The sequence below is a fragment of the Oryzias latipes genome, chromosome 5 (genome assembly GCF_002234675.1).
Source record: "Oryzias latipes chromosome 5, ASM223467v1".
NCBI lineage: Eukaryota > Metazoa > Chordata > Actinopteri > Beloniformes > Adrianichthyidae > Oryzias > Oryzias latipes.
In genome coordinates this window covers 28,896,080-28,918,292 of record NC_019863.2, presented here as the reverse complement: position 1 = coordinate 28,918,292, position 22,213 = coordinate 28,896,080, and the positions used below count along the sequence as shown (strand labels likewise).

The 22,213-nt window shown below is 40.1% G+C and overlaps 1 protein-coding gene across 2 annotated transcripts in view; it reads left to right on the top strand.

Annotated features, from left to right (window-relative positions):
- The window catches only part of LOC101170754 (copine-8), a 314,618-nt gene that overhangs the window by 230,686 nt on the left and 61,719 nt on the right, over positions 1-22,213 (top strand). For both annotated transcript variants that reach the window (XM_020703540.1, XM_011475541.2), the window contains one exon: positions 21,047-21,110. In XM_020703540.1, coding sequence (XP_020559199.1) covers positions 21,047-21,110 — 64 coding nt within the window. The remainder of the gene's footprint in view (positions 1-21,046; positions 21,111-22,213) is intronic.

The window sequence follows — 22,213 nt, the reverse complement described above, 5'->3', positions numbered from 1 at the left end:
CATGCTTGCGCAAGAATTTTTATTGTTCAAAACAAGACACAGTCTCATCCGTCTAACAACATGTAAGGAGTGTGTTAACTATTACGATTTTGCTTTACTTCAAATTCATTCAAATTGTATAGACACTCAGAGTGCAGCATGCTGTGTAAAACTTTGTGCAATTGTTCGACATAAACATTGATTTAATAGATTTGAAGATGATAAAAAGATCAAATTACCAACAAAGCTGTGCTGTCTAAAACAAACAAACGAAAAAAGACGCTAATATTTAAATAGAAAATGAAAAAAATTGAGTTCAAGGGGTAGAATAGGGTGTAAACCGGATTAAGTAAGTGTACACAGGGACACGGTTGCAGCAATACAACCTGCAGGAGTAACTGACAAAAAGAAATAACTTGAGTTTCTTGAAAGTTTTGTCTAGTCCCTAGCTTTGTCATCATCGCATTGTGGTAGTTCAACAAGTCCTAACATGACTCTTTATGCTTTTAATATTTTTACATAAACGACTTAAGATTTGATGATGGTTGACGAAATGTGATCCACCTCCGCTGTGGTTCCCTTTGGGAACATTTCTTTCACAGAGTTTTAGTCTGCAACTGGAGTCCGTTTACAATTGAGGTCTTTTATTTGTTCTTGTTTTATGTTAAATTGTAATTAGAGGAAGTTTCTAATTGTACTTTTTTTTCAGTCATGACTTTTATTGTGCGATCTGCTTTGTTGTCTTTTCCATCAGTGTCCAACCTGCTTATAGTCTATAATCACCATCGCTCCTCACGATTTATATTCCGTCATGTGTAGGACCTTTCCTAGAAATATGGGTCTGACATCATCACAAAACAGAAAAATGCTTCCGATTTTGCTGCAAACTTTGTTTATTAACTAATCTCTGAAAAGTTCAGTTATTCCAGTTTTGTTACCTGCCCATGCATTTTACAGACAGTGCCGTGTAGCAAACTTTATTCCATTATTCATTTATTTTTGGTAATTTAAGGCATTAAACTGTTAAAAGATTTTTACAATGGGTGTAAAATTGCACATCTTTAGACCCATAGAAGCAGCTTGCTCACAAATAAGAGGTAATTCCTTTCGTGCTAAGGTGGATAAAAACCTCACTGAACATAGCCTACTACGTCAGTGGCCTCGGGAAATTTGTGCTGTGTGAACCTCCTCCCTAAGGAACAAAAATGCAGCGAAGACTCTCCACTCGGCAGGCATAGGAAAGTATCCTGAGCAAAGTAAACCCTTGTGACTCGGATGGAGATACACATAGAACTTCAGCCAGATTCAGACTCTGAATCTGAGTCCAGTCCAGACTGTGTCCAGCAGATTTGATGAGCACTGTGCAGTCTTAACAGTCTAAGTCTAAAGTTTTTTCGCTCGCTGTCCTCGCTCAGTTCCACACTGCGAATGTCTTCCTTCCTATCTGAGCTGTCTTCAGGTTAGATTTTATTTTATGTTATTTCGTATTTCCTATTTAATTTCAAACAAGAAAATGTTCAGATACAGAGGAGGAGACACTGGACTAGTGTCTGTGCATGCATTTGTGATATCATTTGTCTTGATTCAATTCAATTTTATTTGTATAGCATAAAATCGCAGCAACAGTCGTCTCGATGGGCTTCGAAGTAAAACATGAACTCAAAAGGATCATGAATACAAAGAGTTCAATAGGAAAATACTAAAATGAACTAACAAACTGACTAAGCTATACTGGCATCCCTGCCCTTAGACCCCACTTCGCAGAGGTGGGGTCTAAGGATTCCGGAAAAAATCTAAGGATTCCGGAAAAAACGAAGAAACCTCAGGGGTGCCCACATGAAGGAGGGATCCTCCCCCAGGACGGACAGGGGATTTACCAGAACTCTTAGAAAAGAATTAACTTATCTAACGCTACAACTATATATATAAAGTGATCATTCCTCACAATTTGAACTTGTTCACATTGCAGATGAAGAGACTGGACCTCAAACCAAAAAGAAACCTTGTTTGTCGACTGACGTGTCAGAGACAGCAAAAGATGGCACAGTGTGGCGTGAAGAACAGGTGGGGGAGCATCTCCATTTCACCCCTATCGAAGCTTACACCGGAGAAGGAGAGCCAACAGATAAGGCCAGGAGTAGTATCTCAAGTCGCTTTCAGAGCTTCCTCTGTTTTTCCAGTCTTGAAATGCTTCACAGAATTCAAGAATGGACTGTTCAACATGCACAGCATACAGAGCATGATGATTGGTTCATGGGCCTCCCTGAACTAATGGCATTTGTTGCAATTGTCCTCTTGCGGGGACTTACCAAGGTTCCAGCACTAAGTGACTGCTGGTCAGCAAACCTGTGAAACCCACAGATCATTAGAACTATGTCCTGGAACCGCTTCCAAGGCATCATGCGACACCTACGCTTTGATGACAGGTCCACCCACAGTGACAGAGCAAAGACTGATAAGTTTGCTGCAATTTCCGGTGTATGTGGATCATTTGTCACCAACTGCATAACATCCTACAACCCCGGTCGACACATAATTGTTGGTGAACAGCTTTTCCCGTCAAAGACTTGCTGCCGTTTCCTGCAATAAGTTGAAACTAAGCCTGACAAGTTTGGAATCAAGTTTTGGGTGGCTTATGACTTAAAACCCAAGTACATTTGCAATGTCCTCCCATATCTTGGCAAGGACCCCAGTCATCCCAGTGGGGAGCGAGTGTCTGAAAATGTTGTGATGACGTTGATGGAACCATTCCTAGACAAGGGCAGAAATGTTACCCACGAACAACTTCTTCACATCGCTGTCACTTTCGCAACAACTGCTTAGCCGGAAGACCACCATCCTCGGCTCAGTCAACAAGACTCGCCGGGAAATTCCACAATATGCTAGGCAGACAGACCATGATGAATTCACCACTCAGGTTTGTGGCAGGTTTCTCGTTGCTCTGTTTATGTGTTTCTAATTTGTTTGTGAAAGTGCTATGAAAATAAAAACTTTGCATCTTAATTAGGTGTTTTCAACCACTGGTGCCACGCTGACGATGTACGCGCCCAAAAGGGAGAAGACCGTCTACATTCTCAGCAACATGCACAGCGTGGTTCAGACTGAAAATACCACCAAAAGGAAGCCAAAGACCGTCGCCCTTTACAACACCACAAAGTGTGGAGTGGATGTGATAGACCAGATGATGCGGGAGTACACTGTCCGCAGAGGAACACGGCGCTGGCCGGTCGCTGTGTTCTATAACATGATTAAAATGGCAGCACGGAATGCACATGTGCTGTATCAAGCATGCACCGGCAGGCAGGAGAGACGAGTGGACTTCCTGGCGAAGCTTGCAAGAGAGTTGGCTAACTCTCGTGTGGATGCAAAGAAGGCACAAAAAGAAGAATTGCTTCGGCAACAACCTTCCAAACCCAGCCCTGGAAAAAGAGCCACGTGTCAGGTCAGGCACCAGTGCAAGAACAATCATGCCAGTGGGCGGCCGTGGTGCAGCGGTAGGGTGGTCGACCCATGATCGTAAGATTGCAGGTTCGATTCCCGCCTTGCACGCCCATGAGTCGAAGTGTCCTTGGGCAAGACACTGAACCCCACCTTGCCTCTGGTGGTAGGCAGGCGCCTGTGTTTGGCAGCTGAGCCGCCACCAGTGTGTGAATGTGTGTGTGAATGGGTCTGTGACTGTAAAGCGCTTTGTCCTTGTAGGAAGAAAGGCGCTACATAAGTATACGCCATTTACCATTTTACCAGTATGCGATGTGTTGACTGCTACAGATACACATATGGCAAATGCAGAAGAGAGAAACCGTGGCAGTGCCAGGATTGTGAGTGATTGCTGGAATGTATTCACTGACATTTTTGAATTCTTTGCAAATATGTGTAAAAATGTATTTTTTTATTATTTTTATAAAGTAAATCTTAAGGAAAAAACCCATGTGCCTGGATCTTTCACCAAAGATAGCAATATAAAAAACAAGTTTCATTGAAGTGATTTAGGATAGCCCCACCTATGGTGCGCCAGTATCTGCCTTATTTTCATAAGAAAAGCAGTCGTTCACAGTTGATTTAGGAGATTAGCTAAAAGTCTTCCAGCCGATTGTCTGCCCTTTGGGTCTTATAGGTAGAAAGGCCAAATGCTCCTTGGGACTTTTAGGCTACGTTCACACTGAAACGCTGAAACGACCCAATTCCGAATTTTTTGCCCCTAAGCGGCCCAATTCCGATCTTTTCATGACAGTCTGAATGACACAGATCCGATCTTTTCAATTGCGACCCAGGCCCCGTGGGTTTGCCGTCCTGATTCCGAATTGTAGCCGTTCTTTTCAATTGCGACCGCCGTCTGACCGGCCAGGCGACTTGATTCCGAACTGTACGTCATCGACACGCAACAAACGTCATCATTTTGCGTTGAAGTAGGCGGGAACGAGAACGTAAACATCAACCATGGTGGACGATGCTGCTGAGACCAGACAGTGGAAGGGAAGCAGGTCACGGATTGGATTAATATTTGGGCTGATCGCTCTTTTAAGGCCAAACTCCAGGGCTCTGATCGCAACTGGGCGGTTTTTGAAAAAATTTCCAGATAAATGGCCGAGCGTGGTGTTGAACCTTTCCCGCGATAACTTTTTTTTCTTTCTCCCCTTTGACCGTGCTCAAGCGCGGGGGACCCGAGGCGACCCTCCTCCTCCTCCCTGTTCTGATCCTTAGATTCTTCAGAACGGGTTAATAAAGAGTCCATAGCATTTATTTTGGGGGAAACCTTCTTTTATTACCGTCCTCCGTAACACACAACATGAATGCGCGCACACACTGCCCCCCCCCCCCCCCCCTATTCTCTATCGTGGCACGCGCTTGCACACACGCGGGCGAGCGGCTCCAACACATACACATTTCCATTCCACTACAGTGGGTACAGACGATCCCGACTCCATTGCCTTCTTAAAATGAGAAGATTGTAATTGTGCTGCTCCTTCGTGAAAATAAATTTAATATTACAAAAAGAGCTCCGCTTTTGACAACACTGTTGTTGACATCTGCTCCGCAAACAAGTGACGTCGTTCACCGTTGAGTATTCTTCTGGCTTCTGCGCATGCGGGTCTCGTTTGGGTCGTGTCACGGTCACACTGGAGATCACAAAAGTTCGGATTTACTTGGAAATGTGAACGGTCTAGCAAACAATTCGGATTTTTTCAAAAAATCCGAATTGAGCATTAAGCCCTGCAGTGTGAACGTAGCCTTAGTCTTAAAAACAAAAATTGTCAGCAAGGAAACTGTATTTGACCTGTAAAAGGCCTGTTTTTGCTGTAGTTGTGATATGTTTCTTTGTTTTTTCAGGAAGCAGAAAGCCCATTTGCTGCTGGTTTGTGGATAATTCTTTACTCCTTGTGTTTTTGCCTCTGTTTCCACAATTCCTTCAGTTGTAAATTTAAAATACTTTTTATTTTTATTCAGTTCCACCAGACAATAACAGTCGAGTAAATGCGAGTAATGAAAAATTCATGTCTGACGAACTAAAAAAAATTCAAGCAAATCTTTGAACACTGAAAACTCATATGAAGCAAGACAAACTATTTTAAACCAAAAACTGTTCAATATTTGTTGACAACTTTTTGAAAATTTTCTTATTTAAAATGTACATAACTTAAATTCTATAATCAGGGGGTATATAAATGTATTTTTTGTAATGAATGTAAAAAGTTTCAGACAAAAGGAAACAAGAAAAGCACACCATCCTGTGTGATGTCAAGTGTCGCATGAAAAAGTGCCACAGCTTCATGGAGAAGTGAGGGAAATTTCCGCAGCACAAACTCCCATCACTGTGTACTGTAGAAGCTCTCTTTTTTTTTTTTTCTTCTCTTCAGGGCACAAATGTCTGCTATTCTTGGTTTGCATGACGCAAACTCATGAAACTTGAAATCATGAAACATTGTCTTTGGTTGTTGTGTTCTGTCACGGCCTTCTCTACTTTCAGCCAGTTTTTAGTGAAGAAATCCAAGTTTTTTATCACATCAATTCGTGAGTAGCTCTGCTTTTTAGCAGCACAAAAGCCTTCTTCATATTTCTAGATGAAGCTGTCATTGACTTTTGTTTTATTTTGTCTTAATTGATCTTTTTTTCCCTTTTATATTTTATTTTTGTTCTTCTTATATGATTTTATAGGGCAAAATATGTGCAAAGGCAAAGTGGACCCACAGTTTCGCTGAATTGTCAAGTGAAAAAGCAACCAGCATTAGCCGCTTGGCCGCCTTTAAACTCTAAAAGCTTTGCTTAAAGCTAAGGACAAATTCCCAATTTAGGTTTCTCTACAAAATAATAACACTTAGCAATAAACCAAGTGTCCTGTAAAAAATAAGGAGATTGCACTGCTCAAAAGTGAAGCTGCAGGGCATGATGGGATGGGAGGAAAACAAAGAAGTAGATGGTTTTTATTTATTTTTAAAAAAGGAGCCATGCAAATGCAAGCATTACAAGAATAAAGCAAGTTTTTATTTTTATTTTTTAAAGCTCCCTACAGTTGTTGTTTTTTGTAAAATCCTTTCAATTTTATTTTTCTGAAAATCAATACCAGCCAGTATTGGCATGTTATTATTTTGGAGTAGTTTGTTTAATAAAAAGGGCTGAATGGTGGTGCAGTGGTTATCACCTTCACCTCACAGTGAGAAGGCTTCAGTTCAAAGCTGGGTCCCTTCACTGTGAAGTTTGCATGTTCTCCCCATGCATGCGTGGGTTTTCTCCAGGCACTCAGAATTCCTCCCACAGACCAAAAACATGCATCATAGGTCAACTAGTGACTCTGAAAGGCCCCATGGTGTGAATCTGAGTGTCTGTTTTTGTGTAGTTCAGTGATAAACTGTCCTACTTGAACATTGCCTTTGCCCTACAGTGGTTGGGACAGGCTCCAGCATCCTTAAGACCCCAAAAGGGAGAAGGTTTAGAAAATTGATGATATTCAAAAAAAAAAATTAAAAAGCACACATGCTGCTTAATGCTATCCTAGGCACTTTAACATTGGTAGTTGGGTCATCTAGACCCCACAAGACAGTGCACTGAACCTTTTTTCTTCAATGATTTGTGATCTTCACTGGTGTCCATGGATTACATGAAATGTTTCCACCTTTATCCACCTTTGTCATGGTATGGAGAACACGTCAACGTAAGGCTGGGGTCATAAGATAGCACAAGGGTTAATCTCCTATTAGTGCAACAGGAATACTGTTTGGGCATCAACATTTTGTAAAAAAATATGAAAAAACAGAAAACAAAAGAGGGTGTACAAAATTGGGGATCATGTAATATGTTTAGCAATCATAATGTAGTTCTGTGGATTGCTAAAATGACCCCTCCTTAGCCAAAAAAGTTAAACCTTTAAGAAGAAAATAGTATTTTAGTGTTTACATTTTAGTTCTCACAAAGATGAGTTCAGGACAAATATAATTTCCCAAAGATTCCCTTTGATTTTTCTACAGAACATTAAATATTGCACATTGTTAATTTATGAAAAACAATTCACACAATGTGGATGCAGGGGATCCACGCATCTTCTTTCCCTCAGGTCTCTACCTTTTGCTGTGAAAGTTCCAATATTAAAATTTCTCACCTGCCTTTACTTTTCTCTTTCTGCTTGCAAACCCTCCTCCTCTTCTTCTTTGACCAATAGAAGCCCAGACCTCTTTTCTAAAAGGCAAAAGGAGACAGATCAATTGTTTTTTGTATTAATGGAGACTACAGAATACCCTGACTTGAAACATGTTCTTATTCCTATCAACAAGCGACAGCACCTTTAGCCCCTCCCACAAAGCAAAGCACTCCAATGGACGAGTCATTTTGAAATAGTTCTTCTAAACTTCTCACACTCTTTGACCTACTGTAACTCTTCAATCACGATCAACGTGAATCCGCTGATTCTAACGGAGATAAAAGGGGCTTTCCCTATTGGCTTTGGACTGTCATGCTAATGTAAAGTGATGCATAGTGGTGTGGTGCAATCTCTTTTCCTTGTGACACAATTAGCTGATTTGTGTTGATTGTGTGAACACTTCACTAATGTAAAGTGTTGCATAACAGAAACCACTTGAATTTACATCAATTGTGTAAATGGTTGTAGAGCTACAGTAGTGGAACAATTGATAACACTGGAGCTAAATCTCTGGTGTTGAAGGGATTGATCATTGCTTGCAGTTATTTTTAAGCCATCCTAGTTTGTGCAGTACCTTCAGCTTTATTTATTGTAGTTTCTCCACTTTTTGAGGCATCTCATTTGTTTGAATCTGTCACCCGACCCTGATTACAACACTGGCATGTAATCATAACAACATCCCAGGGAAAAGTTGTTTTAAACTCTTCAAACTAGCTAAATGGGCGGTTTTTAGTTCAGTGACATTTGATGCCCAGCCCAGTGAATAGAGTAACAAAACAGGGGTACACTTAAATCCTCAAATAGAACAAAAGGTGAGTTGAATCTAGGCACTGCAGTGCTTTGTGGTTGACAAAATATGGATATTATTAGAAATTAACAGGGAACACTGCAGCTTTGTACATAGAGTTCCGTAAGGTCAATCAAAAAGACACTAAATAGAAGGATCAAGATTATGTCTGTAGCTTCCATCTATAATCCATCAACTCAGACTGTTGCAGCCGGCTTGTATAAATCTAAAAAACATCATACAAGTTGGGAGCAGGCATCCGGGTTCACTGCTGTCCGTCGCTCATAGATTAAATTAATTCCAATGCCAATCTCATTTTCCAACCATCCAACTTTTTATTGTTGCCTCATATATTCTTCTGTTATGATCATCTAAGTGCTTGAAAATGCATGGAAGGGTATGAATGTGAAACAAAAAAACCTGTTCAAAGAGAAACAAATAACGTTTGTGCATGTTATGTTGCAATTTAATTAAAGAAAAAAAAGGTTTCTTTCATGTTGTGCATTTTAAAGGCTTTATTAGTGTCAGAAATGTCTGAGCATCTCGGGGAGAATCATTGCAGTGACTTTTTTCTTTGTCTAAAACTGCAGAACTGCCAGATCTTTGGCGTGGTCTTTGTACATTGCAATGCAAGGATTCATCAAGCTTAACCTGTTATGGGGTTTCTTGTTCCTAACCTCCTAACAGAGATAGATGAGAAGGTCAGGGATGGACTGTAGAAAACTGTGCAGCTGTGTCCCTGCTTAGATCACAAATTTTGCCTAAACTGTTGGACTTTATCGACACTGAGAGCTCACTGAGGAGGTTTAAACTTAGAGAAAAATTCTAACTAAGAGCACTCTTGGGTTTTTACCTTTTTTTGTAGATGGAATTTCTGACTAACACAATTTTAAGCAACCTAGAGCATACTGCTCAGTCTGAATTAAATCTTGTATTAATATATTAGGACAAAATTGTGTATATAATTATTTCAGACATGCCCCATTTGAAAGCAACCAAACTCATTTTGAAAAAAATTATAAGACATCTAAATTGTTAGATCTTTGTACTTTTAAACAGCTCAGTTTTCACACTTTAGTAGCTTCAGTGATATTGGTTTGTCCATTCTTTTCTTTTCTTTTTTGTTTTTGAAGACATTTTTGAAATAATTCTTTTTTTCCTGTGTTCAGTTGATATCTTTATATTTTTTTCTCTGCTAATTGCTTTTTGGAAAACACTCAGTCCATCTGTTTGAATCTTTTGGCACAGGCAAGTGTGGCTTTTTCTTTTGTTTTTCAAGGCATCCAGTCCCTAAAAAAATAATTAAGGCATCTCGAGAATTAACAAAAAAGATACATTGTATTGTTAGAGTTTTATGAAGCAGTAAAATTATGTCATTAATTTCCCACAATTTGCAAACAAGTCTAACACAGTCCCATTTCTCCGACTCGGGAACTAAAGTGAGTGATCTTACAAGCTAACACGTTTTTAATTTACAAAGGTACTATCCACACAAGGCGTTTAAATTCTCACATTCGTTGCAGTCGCCAGTGGAAGCTGAAATTAAAAACTAAAATAATGAATTTATAATGAAAGTATGGTTCTGTCAGTTGTTCTTATACATTACTATAAAGAGTTGTCAAATTGTGGAATTTAGGACGAAAAGATACACATCTTTACAAAAATGTGTTTTTCAGCATACATGGTCATCATCTTATTCAATATGGCTAACTTTCTTGGTTTTTAAAGTAATTCGACTGCACAGGAAAGACAACAGAAGAATTCCATCTGACTGGTTTCTTTTGACCCATAAGCCTTTGTTCTTCAGTAAATCAGGGCTGCATTGGAGGATGAATTGGTGTGGATATTTGCTCAGTTTCATTGCAATTCAGAAGCATTTCACAGGTACCCAGGAAAAGAGTTGCACTGACCATTATGTGGAGAATGGAGAAATTCCCAGTGAAGCAAGAATCTCGCAGGCACATTTCCTCTTGATTGCTCAGAGTCATCCATGTGAGAGTGGAAACACACCCTGCTCCTGTTCATTTTGTGCACCGCGGCCCCAGAAGGTATTCAGCTACATACGCACACCACGCTGACCTACACCATCTCTGGTGATGGCAGACTCTCTGACAGGCTGACAAGCTGAGTTCACTGGTTTCATACATGATAAGTTGTTGAGGTGGCAGGGACAGGAAGTGGCTGATTTTGTTGTATTAAAACATATTCATAATCACAAAACTATCACATCACCATCCTCCCCCCCCAAAAAAAGGAAAATCATTGTCCTTCTTGTCATGAAATATCACTATGTCCAGCTCTACCACTTTCAAATTGAAGCTTGCTTGAGAATCAAGTTAAGTGGAACTAAATTCAGTTCTTGCCTTATGAGGCAACCAATCCAGTCCCGTTGTCATTCAGTGTAAAACAGAATTCAGACAAACATCCATCCATCTCACCTGGTCTTGGACGGGTTCACAGCCGATGCCAGAGAACCATCAAAGCTGCTTTAATGACAGGCACGCCCTTTTTGCTGAATTTCCCTTGAGCTAAAACTAAACCTTCCTTGAGCCAGAATGCTCTTGGAACAACGATCCACGTCCTGATTACCTCTCGGATATTGTAAATCTCTGTTACTTTGGTGCCAATCAGCAAAAACTCCAGTCCTAAGCTCACTTCACTGGCTACCTGTTAAAGTTCAGCTCAAATGATTACTACTTGTTTTTAGAACTTTTCATGATCTTGCCACAGTTTACTTAACAGAGCTTTTAACTGTTCCTAGATAATCTAGAGTTTTAAAGTCTCGCTCCCATAATCTTTTAATCTACTTTCAAAGCGTTCCCAGTTTTTTATTTCTTGGACATTGTTTATGCAGAGTGGCTGGAGATCAATAGAGGTTCACCTCTGAGATGTGGGCGAGACTGTTGGTGCAGACCCCATCCCAACATTCCATCTGTTGACATGTTCTCCTGCAATATTACAGCCCCTCACAACCCCAACCTAACATTCCCAGTGGAACAAAGTTGTGAGCCAGATTCCAGCTCGGACGAGGAAAACAAAGACATACATTGATCTAGTAGTTGTCTACAGAATGCAGCAGAGAAGGGAGCTTGTGGCTTGCCATAGTAGCTTCTCTGCCATAGCTACAAGCTTTTTCCATCAGCATTTTTGCGTCTGCTCCTGATTCACAATGATTTGAATAAAGAAATACTCAGAAAGCTTCAATTTCTTCATATATATCCTCCACAATCAGAAAAATGCCACAAGAAAATGTTAAAAACAAAACTTTCATTTTAGTGAGTTTTTAAACTTTTATTATTTGTTTTCAATGCTTTTCATGGCCTAGCCCTAGTTTACGAAAGAGAGCTTTTAACTGTTCACAGTCATTCAAGAGATTTAAGATCTGCCAACCAGTATCTGCTTCATGTGCCCGCAGGTCATGACAGAAACAAAGGGGGGAAAAAAGTCACATGTCTTGGCAGCTCGAAGAAGAAGACAAAAACGATATTACAAGCGGTAAATGAATTACAGTTCACCAATTATCAGTGCAAATAAAACAAATAGCTGAAAAAAGAATAGATAGATGTGCTGTCTCTGTTGCCAGCCCTCAGTAACGGAATAACATTCCTCCAGAATGGTAAAAAACTCAATGCCAACTTCTCAGCTCTTTTAGAACCTCATTGGGCATGTTCCAACAACTGTAAGGCTTTTTCTTCCATCATCTGTTGCGTTTTATGAGGTTCAGTTCTGCAAGGATGTGGATAACAACACATCTCATACACATGCTTCAAACATTTATTGGAATATAACTGCATGTCAATGTATTTAGTAAAACAGAAAACACACTCTGACCTCTGCAAAGTGTAAAAATAAGACGTAACAATTCTATTCTAAAAAAATGGCAACTATTCATTCTTAAAATCCTACAAGTCACGCCCCTTTTATATATTCCAGGGCTTCATTTTCACTCTGTACAATCCATGCTACTGGATAAAACCTGTGTCTGTGACTTAGTGTAATCCAGATCATAGCAAACCATTACATTGTATGATTATTAGCGTCTGCTTCCAGCAGTTAAAAGTTCTCGTGTTGTAGTGACAAAACCTTTAACTTTTTTGAGGGTCAGTCCACACACAGCTTCTCAAATGAAGGACAGAGCAGCCAGTGGGTCATGTGACCACATCCTTTCATCCAGAATAAGCATTTGGTAATGGTTCTTAAAACCAGAAACTACAAACATGTTTCCAAAAAAATATTTACAGGTGTGTGACCTTGTAAAAATATTTATAAATAAATATATATGACTTTTTCTTTAAATAAATGTCTTATTTAGGGCCCGAGCACGGAGTGCAAGGACCCTATTGTAATTCGAATGTTTATTATTATTAGGGCCCGAGCACGGAGTGCAAGGACCCTATTGTAATTCGAATGTTTATTAGGGCCCGAGCACGGAGTGCAAGGACCCTATTGTATCTGTTAGGTTTATTAGGGCCCGAGCACGGAGTGCAAGGACCCTATTGTAATTCGAATGTTTATTATTATTAGGGCCCGAGCACGTAGTGCAAGGACCCTATTGTATCTGTAAGAGTTATTATTATTATTCTTTTTCTTCCGACGGAAGAGTCGCCTTTTTGAGGCCTTTAACATACCCCAAAACTCACCAAATTTGGCACACACATCAGGAGTCGCGAAAAATTTCGTATTTTACAGGAGATTGGCATGGGCGCACAAAAACAGCTCGACAGCGCCACCTACAGTGACATTTGTCCCGAGCCCCCGCATATGCTTTGACATACAAGCTTGATTTTTTCAGGACATGTTCATCAGATGGAAACCTACAAAAAAGTCTCTTGGGACCAAGCTGTCAGTTGCACAGGAAGTCTGCTATATTGGTGTCAATATGTCATTTTTGCTCTATTTTGGACATTTGTAGGCCTCGTTCTAGAACGAACTCCTCCTAGAGATTTATGAATAATGACTCCAAACTTTGGTTTTGTAAACTAAACACATGTCCGATGTTAAATTGCGAAGCTTTAAAGGTATTACGGATGTTTGTGACCGTGGCGGCGCGTCGAACTTAGAGGTCATTTTGAAAACACGCCATGAAAAGAAAAATGGCCATTACTCAGCCATGCAAAATCCAATCTGATCCAAAGTTGATATGCATGATTGTAGTCTGACTCTGAACACATCTGCAGTGGAAGAATCTGGAACAAGTGTAGCGCCACCTGCTGGCAGCAGGAAATGACATGTTTGACTTGGAGCATCACTGCTCCAAGTAGGATGAGCCGACACACCTCAAAATGACGTCCACCTGTTGAAAAGCCATTGAAGTTTACTCTGATAAAAAGCCATAACTTTCAACGCAGGGGTGTGGTCGTGACAGAGCGGCGAAGTTGGGCGTCTCGCCGTGCACACAAAAGTTGCTCTCACGTGCACATTCCTTGTCCAATCTCACTGAAATTCAATGGAGGTAATGAGGCTTCCATTCTGAACCCATGGATATGACAATCTTGGACGAGCTCTATAGCGCCACCTAGTTATTGCATTGGGCACATTCTGCCCTGTATTTTCTCTTTGCTTTGTCCGATGTGCATGAAATTAAAACTGGAGATACTCAGAAGGGTCCTCTCTTATCATGTAAAGTTTCATGGGTGTACACCTGACGGTGCCTGCGTAACAGGAAGTGGTCGATTATGTGCACCCAAATAATAGAAATTTATTATAAATCAGCCGTTTGTCTCAGGAAGCTGAGATTTCAGAATTAGATGCCTTTAATAACCTCCAGCTTTGATATGTAACACTATAGGGTCTACGAGAAACTTCATCACTTGATTTTTTTAATGAAATTTTGGACTGAACAAAGATTTTTAGCATAAATTCTGTTTAGGTTATCAGCACCAAGAATTCAACTTTCATAGGCATTTATGTGCTACTGCTTCCTAAAAAAATTCAGAATGATTGAAGTTACAGGTGACATCTTAGAGAGCATTACATCCAAAAAGGTCCGAAAACGTCTTTTTAGGCAAAACTGCAAACACCTATTTTTTTGCATAACTTATCTTTCAAATATCAGCACAAAAAAATTAAAAACGGTAGGGATCTGTGTTTGCTGCCTTCCATATTTTTTTCAGACTTAAAAGTGTAACAGATGATTTATAAAAAATCCTTTTCATCCAAAAACCTGTGTTAAATCTGTCTAGACTCCAAACAAACATTTTTTTATGGTAACTTATGTTTCAACAATCGACACCAATTTTCACAGACCTAAAGCTGAACATGTCCCATAGCTCCCTGAATATTTTCATAGATATAAAATGAACTGGTCATTCTAACATCTGGCATTCTAACATCTAACATCTTACATGTCAAAGCCTCTCTCAGCCTGGCTCTGCTGAAGGAGTCGTGTTACAACCCCGCCCCCTCCTGCTGGGACCCCTGCTATGTAAATTAGCAAGCAGTGAACAGAGAGATGAGGAGTAAGAATGGTCATTACTCAGGCATGCATAATCCAAAGACAGCCAGTTAAACACTGAAAGACATATTTTTTCGGTATGTCTTTCATACATCTTTAGTATTAAAAACTCTCCAAGATGAATGTGCCTGACTCCACCTGCAGGTGGATCACAGACTTCCTGACGGACAGACAGCAGTATGTGAGGCTGGGGAAGCTCGTCTCAGATACAATCAATTTATTTTCAATCAATTTGCAACCAAAGTGCTTAACATAAAATCAACTAAAATCACAAACAATACGATGCAATAAAGAAACAATAGGAATAAAACAATAAAATCAATTGAACAATAAAACAATAAAAGAATAAGATTAATAAAATGAACAATGAACAAGCTGGCCCACTAGATATGCTCACTGGAGTTAAAAGCCTGAGTAAAAAGATGTGTTTTTAAAAGAGTCTTAAAATTACTGACAGTTCTGGCAGACCTCACAGAAAAAGGGAGAGCATTCCAGAGTTTAGGACCTGCAACTGAAAGATAGATACTCGGACCACAAGCACCGGATCCCCCCAGGGCTGTGTCCTTTCACCCCTGTTACTCTCCCTGTACACAAACAGCTGCACAGCTCGTCACCTGTCTGTCAAACTCCTGAAGTTTGCTGACGACACCACACTCATCGGCCTCATCTCTGACGGAGATGAGTCGGCCTACAGGAGTGAAATAGCCAGGCTGGTGTCATAGTGCAGCGCTAACAACCTGGAGCTTAATGCTCTGAAGACAGTGGAGATGACAGTGGACTTCAGGAAGGCCCCAGCCCCCCTCCCCCCTGTCATCCTCTGTGACTCCCCGGTGACCTCTGTGGAGTCCTTCTGCTTCCTGGGAACCATCATCAGCCAGGACCTCAAGTGGGAGCAGAACATCAGCTCCATCACTAAGAAGGTCCAGCAGAGGATGTACTTCCTGAGGCAGCTGAAGAAGTTTCACCTCCCTGAAAAGATGCTGGTAGACTTTTACACCGCCATCATCGAATCCACCCTCACGTCCTCCATCACAGTCTGGTTCGCTGCGGCCACGGCCAGAGACAAGGCCAAGCTGCAACGCGTCATCCACTCAGCAGAGAAGGTGATCGGCTGCCACCTCCCGTCTCTCCAGGAGCTGCACATCTCCAGGACCTGGAGGCGGGCAGCCAGGATTGTAGCCAACCCCTCTCATCCAGGACATAATCTCTTTCGGCCCCTCCCTTCTGGCAAGAGGCTCCGGTCCATCAGGACCAGGACCTCGCGCCACAAGAACAGCTTCTTCCCCACTGCAGTCAGCCTGCTGAACAGTACCCCAACTCCCCCAGGTGACCCCCCCTCCCCCCCGCCCACCAAAGGACTGTCGGTGCCACTTACAGGCCCCACCATCCCAGCCCATCTGTGCTCCCACTTTAATTCACCTTACTCTACTGTATATAGTGTGTTGTTGTTGTTAACTTAATTTTTAACTTATTCTTAATTGCACTATACACCAAGTCAAATTCCTCGTTTTGTAAAGTGCGCTCTACTGAACCTGGCAATAAAACTTTTTCTGATTCCTGATTCTGATTCTGATTCTATTAATCATTGTTTTTTATTCATTCAAAATGCAATTAAATCAATATTTTATCTTTTTTCTTTTCCTTTTTCTTTTTTTTTTATCTCTTATATCCTTTTTTATAATCAATGTTTGAACTTCTTTTCCTTTCTATTGTCATGGTTTCAGTTTGTTGTCTTTTTTTTCGCTTTAGTTCTTGTTCTGTCTTTTTTGGTTCTGTTTCCTGTTTTATTTTGAAAGGTTTCCTGTCTTGTCATGTTTCTTGAGTTTTACTTCCTTTGGTCCCCATCTGCCCTAATCGTGTTCACCTGTGTCTTGTCTGCCCTGTCTGTATATAAGTCTTGTCTCTGCCTTCCTCCTGTGCTGGTCCATTAACTTCTGCTCATGTTGATCACGTCTTCTTGTCTGGCGTCCATGTCCCTTGCCATGCCACAGTAAGTTTTTGTTTTTAGTTTTGTCATCCTGCTCTGCAGCGCTTTTTGTTAGTTAAATAAACCCACTTGCCCTGAACCCGTTTGCCTCCCGTCTCTGCGCCTGGGTCCTACCTGCTCTCGAGCCTCCCCCCCACACGACATCTATACATCCAATGAAATTAAACTACAAATCAACAAACACAACTGATAACAAATGTCTCTAAAAAATGATGTGTATATTTGCAGAACCTTAAAAACACCAAACAAATAACAAATGCTTCCCAATTAAAGCACAAAAAATGGAACACAAAATGTAAAACCCAAGTTAGAAATTGCAATTTGAAAAAGATACTTTTTTCAGCAGCTTTTCAAAATCAATCACCAATTCTACTCTTCTGTGGATGAAACAAAGAACTCCAGAACAATGAAGCCATTTCTCTAAGTCTCTCTCACCTTCAGTTTTAAACAAGGTCTGTGAAAATCCACCATACATTGGTCACATGAACTCAGAGACCTGCTAAAAGTGCACAATTGTAAAAGCTCTTTTATATAGACAACTGTTTGTTTGCTTAGAGCTCTAAATATATAAAAAAAATGCTTTTCTATCACCTAGACACAGATGGAGAACCATATCAACTGGATTAATAACAGGGTGGCATGTTTAGACAACATGAAGCTGTCCATCACATTTTTGACCTAAACATGTAAACACATCCTTGGCTCTGCGGTTAGGAAATGGTATTTGGGAATCTCTTTATACCAGGAGCCAGCCTGGCCATTGGAACATCGCCACAGTGCCCATCCAGACTGGGACAGCAACGGGGTCCACTTCAGAGCCGTGAGCTGCTGTGTTTAACTCCAGCTGTCCCAGCAAGGTAGACAACTGCAGCAACATCCACTGACCAAGCTGACAAGCCCTGGCAGAAAAGATCCCCACAAGAAAAACACTGGCTCAGGCAGGCTGGTCAAAAAAAATAGTTTTGCCATTGTCTTGCAGCTCGCAGATCAAGTGGTTTAGTTTTCCAGTAATGTCAGTCAAGAATGCAAGTTCAGATTCACAATGTTCATATTCACCATATTCAACAGACATCTCCTCCAATAGCACCTTAAAAATCCTGTGCTGTTTTGCTTTGCAGCTGAGGTTGTTTACGATTTTCAGAATAAGAGTCATTATATGTCCAGAGCCAATCACTTCTGCACATAAGGCCTGCTGGTGAATGACGCAGCAGTAATGCAGACATTTTGGAAAGTCTGGGTCAGCTTTACAGTGAGTGATGAAACCTGTTTGTCTATTGATCATAGCAGGAGTCCCATCTGCAGTCACTGCTACCAGCTTTTCTAATTGTACCTTTTTCTGCACAAAAACTCCTTCACCGTGTTATACATTTCAACTCCTCTTGTAGTTGTCTGTTAGGGCAGATGTGTCAGGAGTTCTTCTCTTGTGGAAACCAAAAGCTATGCTGTACTGTTGCCGTCCACAGACTCATCACACTGGACGTTAACCACCTGCACTTTGCAAGATCCCGGTCCAGCTAATTGGCCAAGTTATCAGACATAGCTGACACTCATCTAGACATTGTAGTGGAAATTGAATGAGTTCTATTGTTCTCATCCTTAGGGACAGTGATAGCAATTATCATCATTGCTTGAATTTTTTTCATGCTATATGCAAAAGTCTTTGTCCCTTAAGGCAACAGATTACAGCCCCCCCCCCCCCCCCCCCCCCCCCCCCCCCCAGGCTGCTGTCGTATTAACAATAGCTTGGAGCTCCAGAATGGACAAGAAAAAACGACGAGAATGGCTCGAGCAGGGCGTTGCTCACGGGGCGGTCGCTCGTGCCATGCGGTCGCACGTGCTCGGGCCCGCTAAATGCTACTTGTAGCTTTAATTATTTTTTTATTCCTTAAGTTTGTAATTTTTTCAATGTAAGTGGAACTATTCATTTTATCAGAAATAGTTTGAAAGTAAGGTGTAAATCCTGGATAAACTTAACATCATGGGACAAAAAGTGAGGTAAATGAAGCAAAATAATGTGCATTTGGGAGACTATAGATAGATCTCATTACAAATTAATAATTCTTTTCTTTTTTTTTTTGCATTTGTGTGTGTAAGTGAACAAAATTTCAAAAACATCAAAGCAAGCAGACTCATCAGACTGTTTTTTTCCCCGTTTTTTCTTTGCAACAACACTTTGATCGAATATTTAGAAAGAAACTTTGCGAAGTTCAGGTTTATAGCTTGTGAATGACTAAAAATCCAAACAGTAAAACTTTTTGCTGTATTTACTTACCCCTCTGCCCTTCTCCTTCTCATCTTTAAACTCCAGTTTTTTTCCAGGGTCTTAAATGACCAGTTGCTCAAGATGAATCAATGAGTAATCAATAAGAAGCACCAGTTTAGAGGCCTCAGGCACACTTTTACTCTCAGGAAGTGGGATTAGGTGCACTGGGTCTCTGACCTCAGTAAGAAGTGTTACAGCGTCAGGTTACTTCTTTGTGTTAAACTTTGGTTTTGTTTGGAAAAAGCAGAGTCTTCAAGCTTTTACTGTGTTTTTTTTTCCAACTATGTGTTGAATAAGAAATTTGTTTTACTGCAATCACAGCAGTAAAACAGAAATATTAAAGCCATAGAAATAATATATACTTTTATCAGGCAAAGCAAGTGTATTTGTGTAGCCCATTTCTTTCATAAAGACCTTTAAAAGAACTTTACATAAAACATCAATAGTAATATTTAAAAGAAATATTAAGGTGTAATTATTATTGGATTGGGTTGGAAATGGTTTATTTCAAGCAATCAAAGCACGAACTATTCATGAACAAGACAACCAACAGTGGTTGATATCCATTAAAATATGTTTTTTATAATAACACATTTAAAGAAAGTTAGAAAGAACTAAATACATCTTAAAGTTACAGTGTGGATGTAAACCTTTGAATACCAACTTATCTAATGCAGCTAAGAACAGGTGGGAGTTTAACCTGGATTGAAATAAAGTACCGTTAAGTGTTTCAGATGATCTAAGGCTTTCTGGAAGTCTGTTGCAGATCTGTGGAGCCTAGAAGCTGAAGCTTCTCCATGTTTGGTTTTCACTCTAGGAACTGACAACAGACCAGACTCCAGATGACCTGAGAGGTCTGTGCTGGTATACTGGTTCAGTCATGCACTTGTGGTGCAAAACCGTTCATAGCTTTATAAACCAGCAACAGAACCTTAAAGTCCATCCTCTAGCAGACAGTGTAGAGACCTCAGAACCGGACTACTGTGGTTTACTTTCTCAGTACTTGTTAGAAGGAGGAGAGTTCTCAATAAGCTGGAGTTTCCTCATTTTATTTTTATTTATTTATTGGTTGTCCTGTAATTACACTGTTACAGTTGCCAAGTCCACTAAAGATGAACGCATGACCTAGTTTCTCAAGGTCCTGCTTATAGATGTCAGATCTTTAATTCTTAAAGTACTTTTGAGATGATAGTAAGATGATATCGTGACTCCTTAGATATTTAGGTCTCTTTCCATCACCGTACCGAAGTTTCTGGTCTGGTCTGATTGGTGGTTTTTTAGTTAAATAGATTGAAGCTCTGTGGGGACCTCTAAACGCTTCTATTTATTATGTTGGACAGTGAACATTTCATGAACGTATTTCTGGTAAAACAGTGGTTTGGCCTCTGCGTTTCTTCCAGCACTTCTTCAGACTATACAATATTGATTCAAATGTGATCATTACAAAGGGTTCAGTAACTGAATTTGACAGCTTTATAAACACTACACCATTTCCATGTCTAACTGTGTCAGTTCAGTATCGTCTTTCCCTGTTCATTAAAATAAAACTGACAGTTTTACCCCCCCAAGTTTCCTCTAAATGGATTTTCTCAATCCGCCTTGGTTTATTTATCTTTAGGTTTGCAGACATAAGAACCAGTGACCGCAGTGTCATGTGTTGCAACCCCGATATATAATTCAAAAATGTGTATGGCATTTACTTCAGATCTTTGCAAACTGTGATTTGATATTTATTTACATTTTTTTTTAAATAATTTCTTCTAATTTACATGACAGGTGACTGATTATATTATTAAAAAACTGTTAGTGTATTTAAACAATAAGTTGTTTCATTCTTTTTGGGGCATGTGGATTCCTATTAATAAGTTAACAGCTAATCCATCGAAGATTTATTTTCCTTTGGTCGTACAGTGAAGAAGCTTTTCTTCTTTCTCCTTCCTCCACAGAGGAATCCCTGGAAAGAAATGCGGCACCATCATCCTGTCAGCAGAGGAGCTAAGCAATTGTCGAGTGAGTATGCTGTAACAAAACAAACAAAAAAAACCCCCAAAAATTAGCAGTTAGCAGAGCCTGGATAAACAGGGCATAACACATAAGAGGACAGAATAGAATGGACACTTGAAAGCATCAATAAAATCCAGGCAAACATTTGTAGGAGCAGAGAATCCATTTGGACCACTTTGAAAAGTAAACACAACATTTGAAAGTAATAGTTTGAGTGTATTTTTAATTTGTTTCACACTTTGATATTTCTCCAATAAATTACTTTTCTAAGTGATCGGTTAGCAGTTCTACAATGAGATGTTGTTGTTTTCCAAATTTCACTTTATTTATATTTCAGTTTCACACTCATAAAACAATGAAAAAAAATCTGATTTTAATTGCCTCATATGTTTATTTATTAATACTTGCCATTATATTTATTGTTATCTTTTTTTAATTCTGTGCAACAATAACAGTCGCGTATAAAATATAACAAGAAAATAAAGCAACTTATTGAATTAAACTAAAACTGTTAAGCTGGAGTAATGCAGTACCAAAGCTCTGGCCCCGTTCAAATAAAAGTATTGATAATGTGTCAATAAACCTTTGAAAAAGCCGTGTTTTTTTAAAGTCCTTACCCATTTCCATATGTCCAGCACACACACGCCTTTCTCCCAGAATACAACAGCTGTGACTGTTGTTTTTCACTCTGTGAAGTGACCTGCTGGGTAATGAAATGGCACAGGAGCATGATGGGTAATATCGCTGCTTGGCGTCTCAGCCAGCTCATGAGTGTACAGCTTTCAGCGCCGCACTCGGCTCCCAGCATGCAAATTAGAGGAGAGGACGTGGCACAACAGAACGCAGCACAGCAGAAAAACCCCAGACATACATTAAAAAGAAGAGCACATGGGGAGCCGTGAAAAATGACAAAATGAAATCAGGAACTAAAGAAGGTCACAACAAGAAGAGATGAGGCAGCGAGAAAGGTTTTGGTTGAGAAGAAAAATGTAGAAAAAGATTTAAAAACAAACCGAATTAGTATTTCTTTCCTCTCCGATGTGTTGATTGCGTTAAAACATCTTGAACGTCTTGACTTAACAAAGATCAATAACAGGACTTCTTCATGC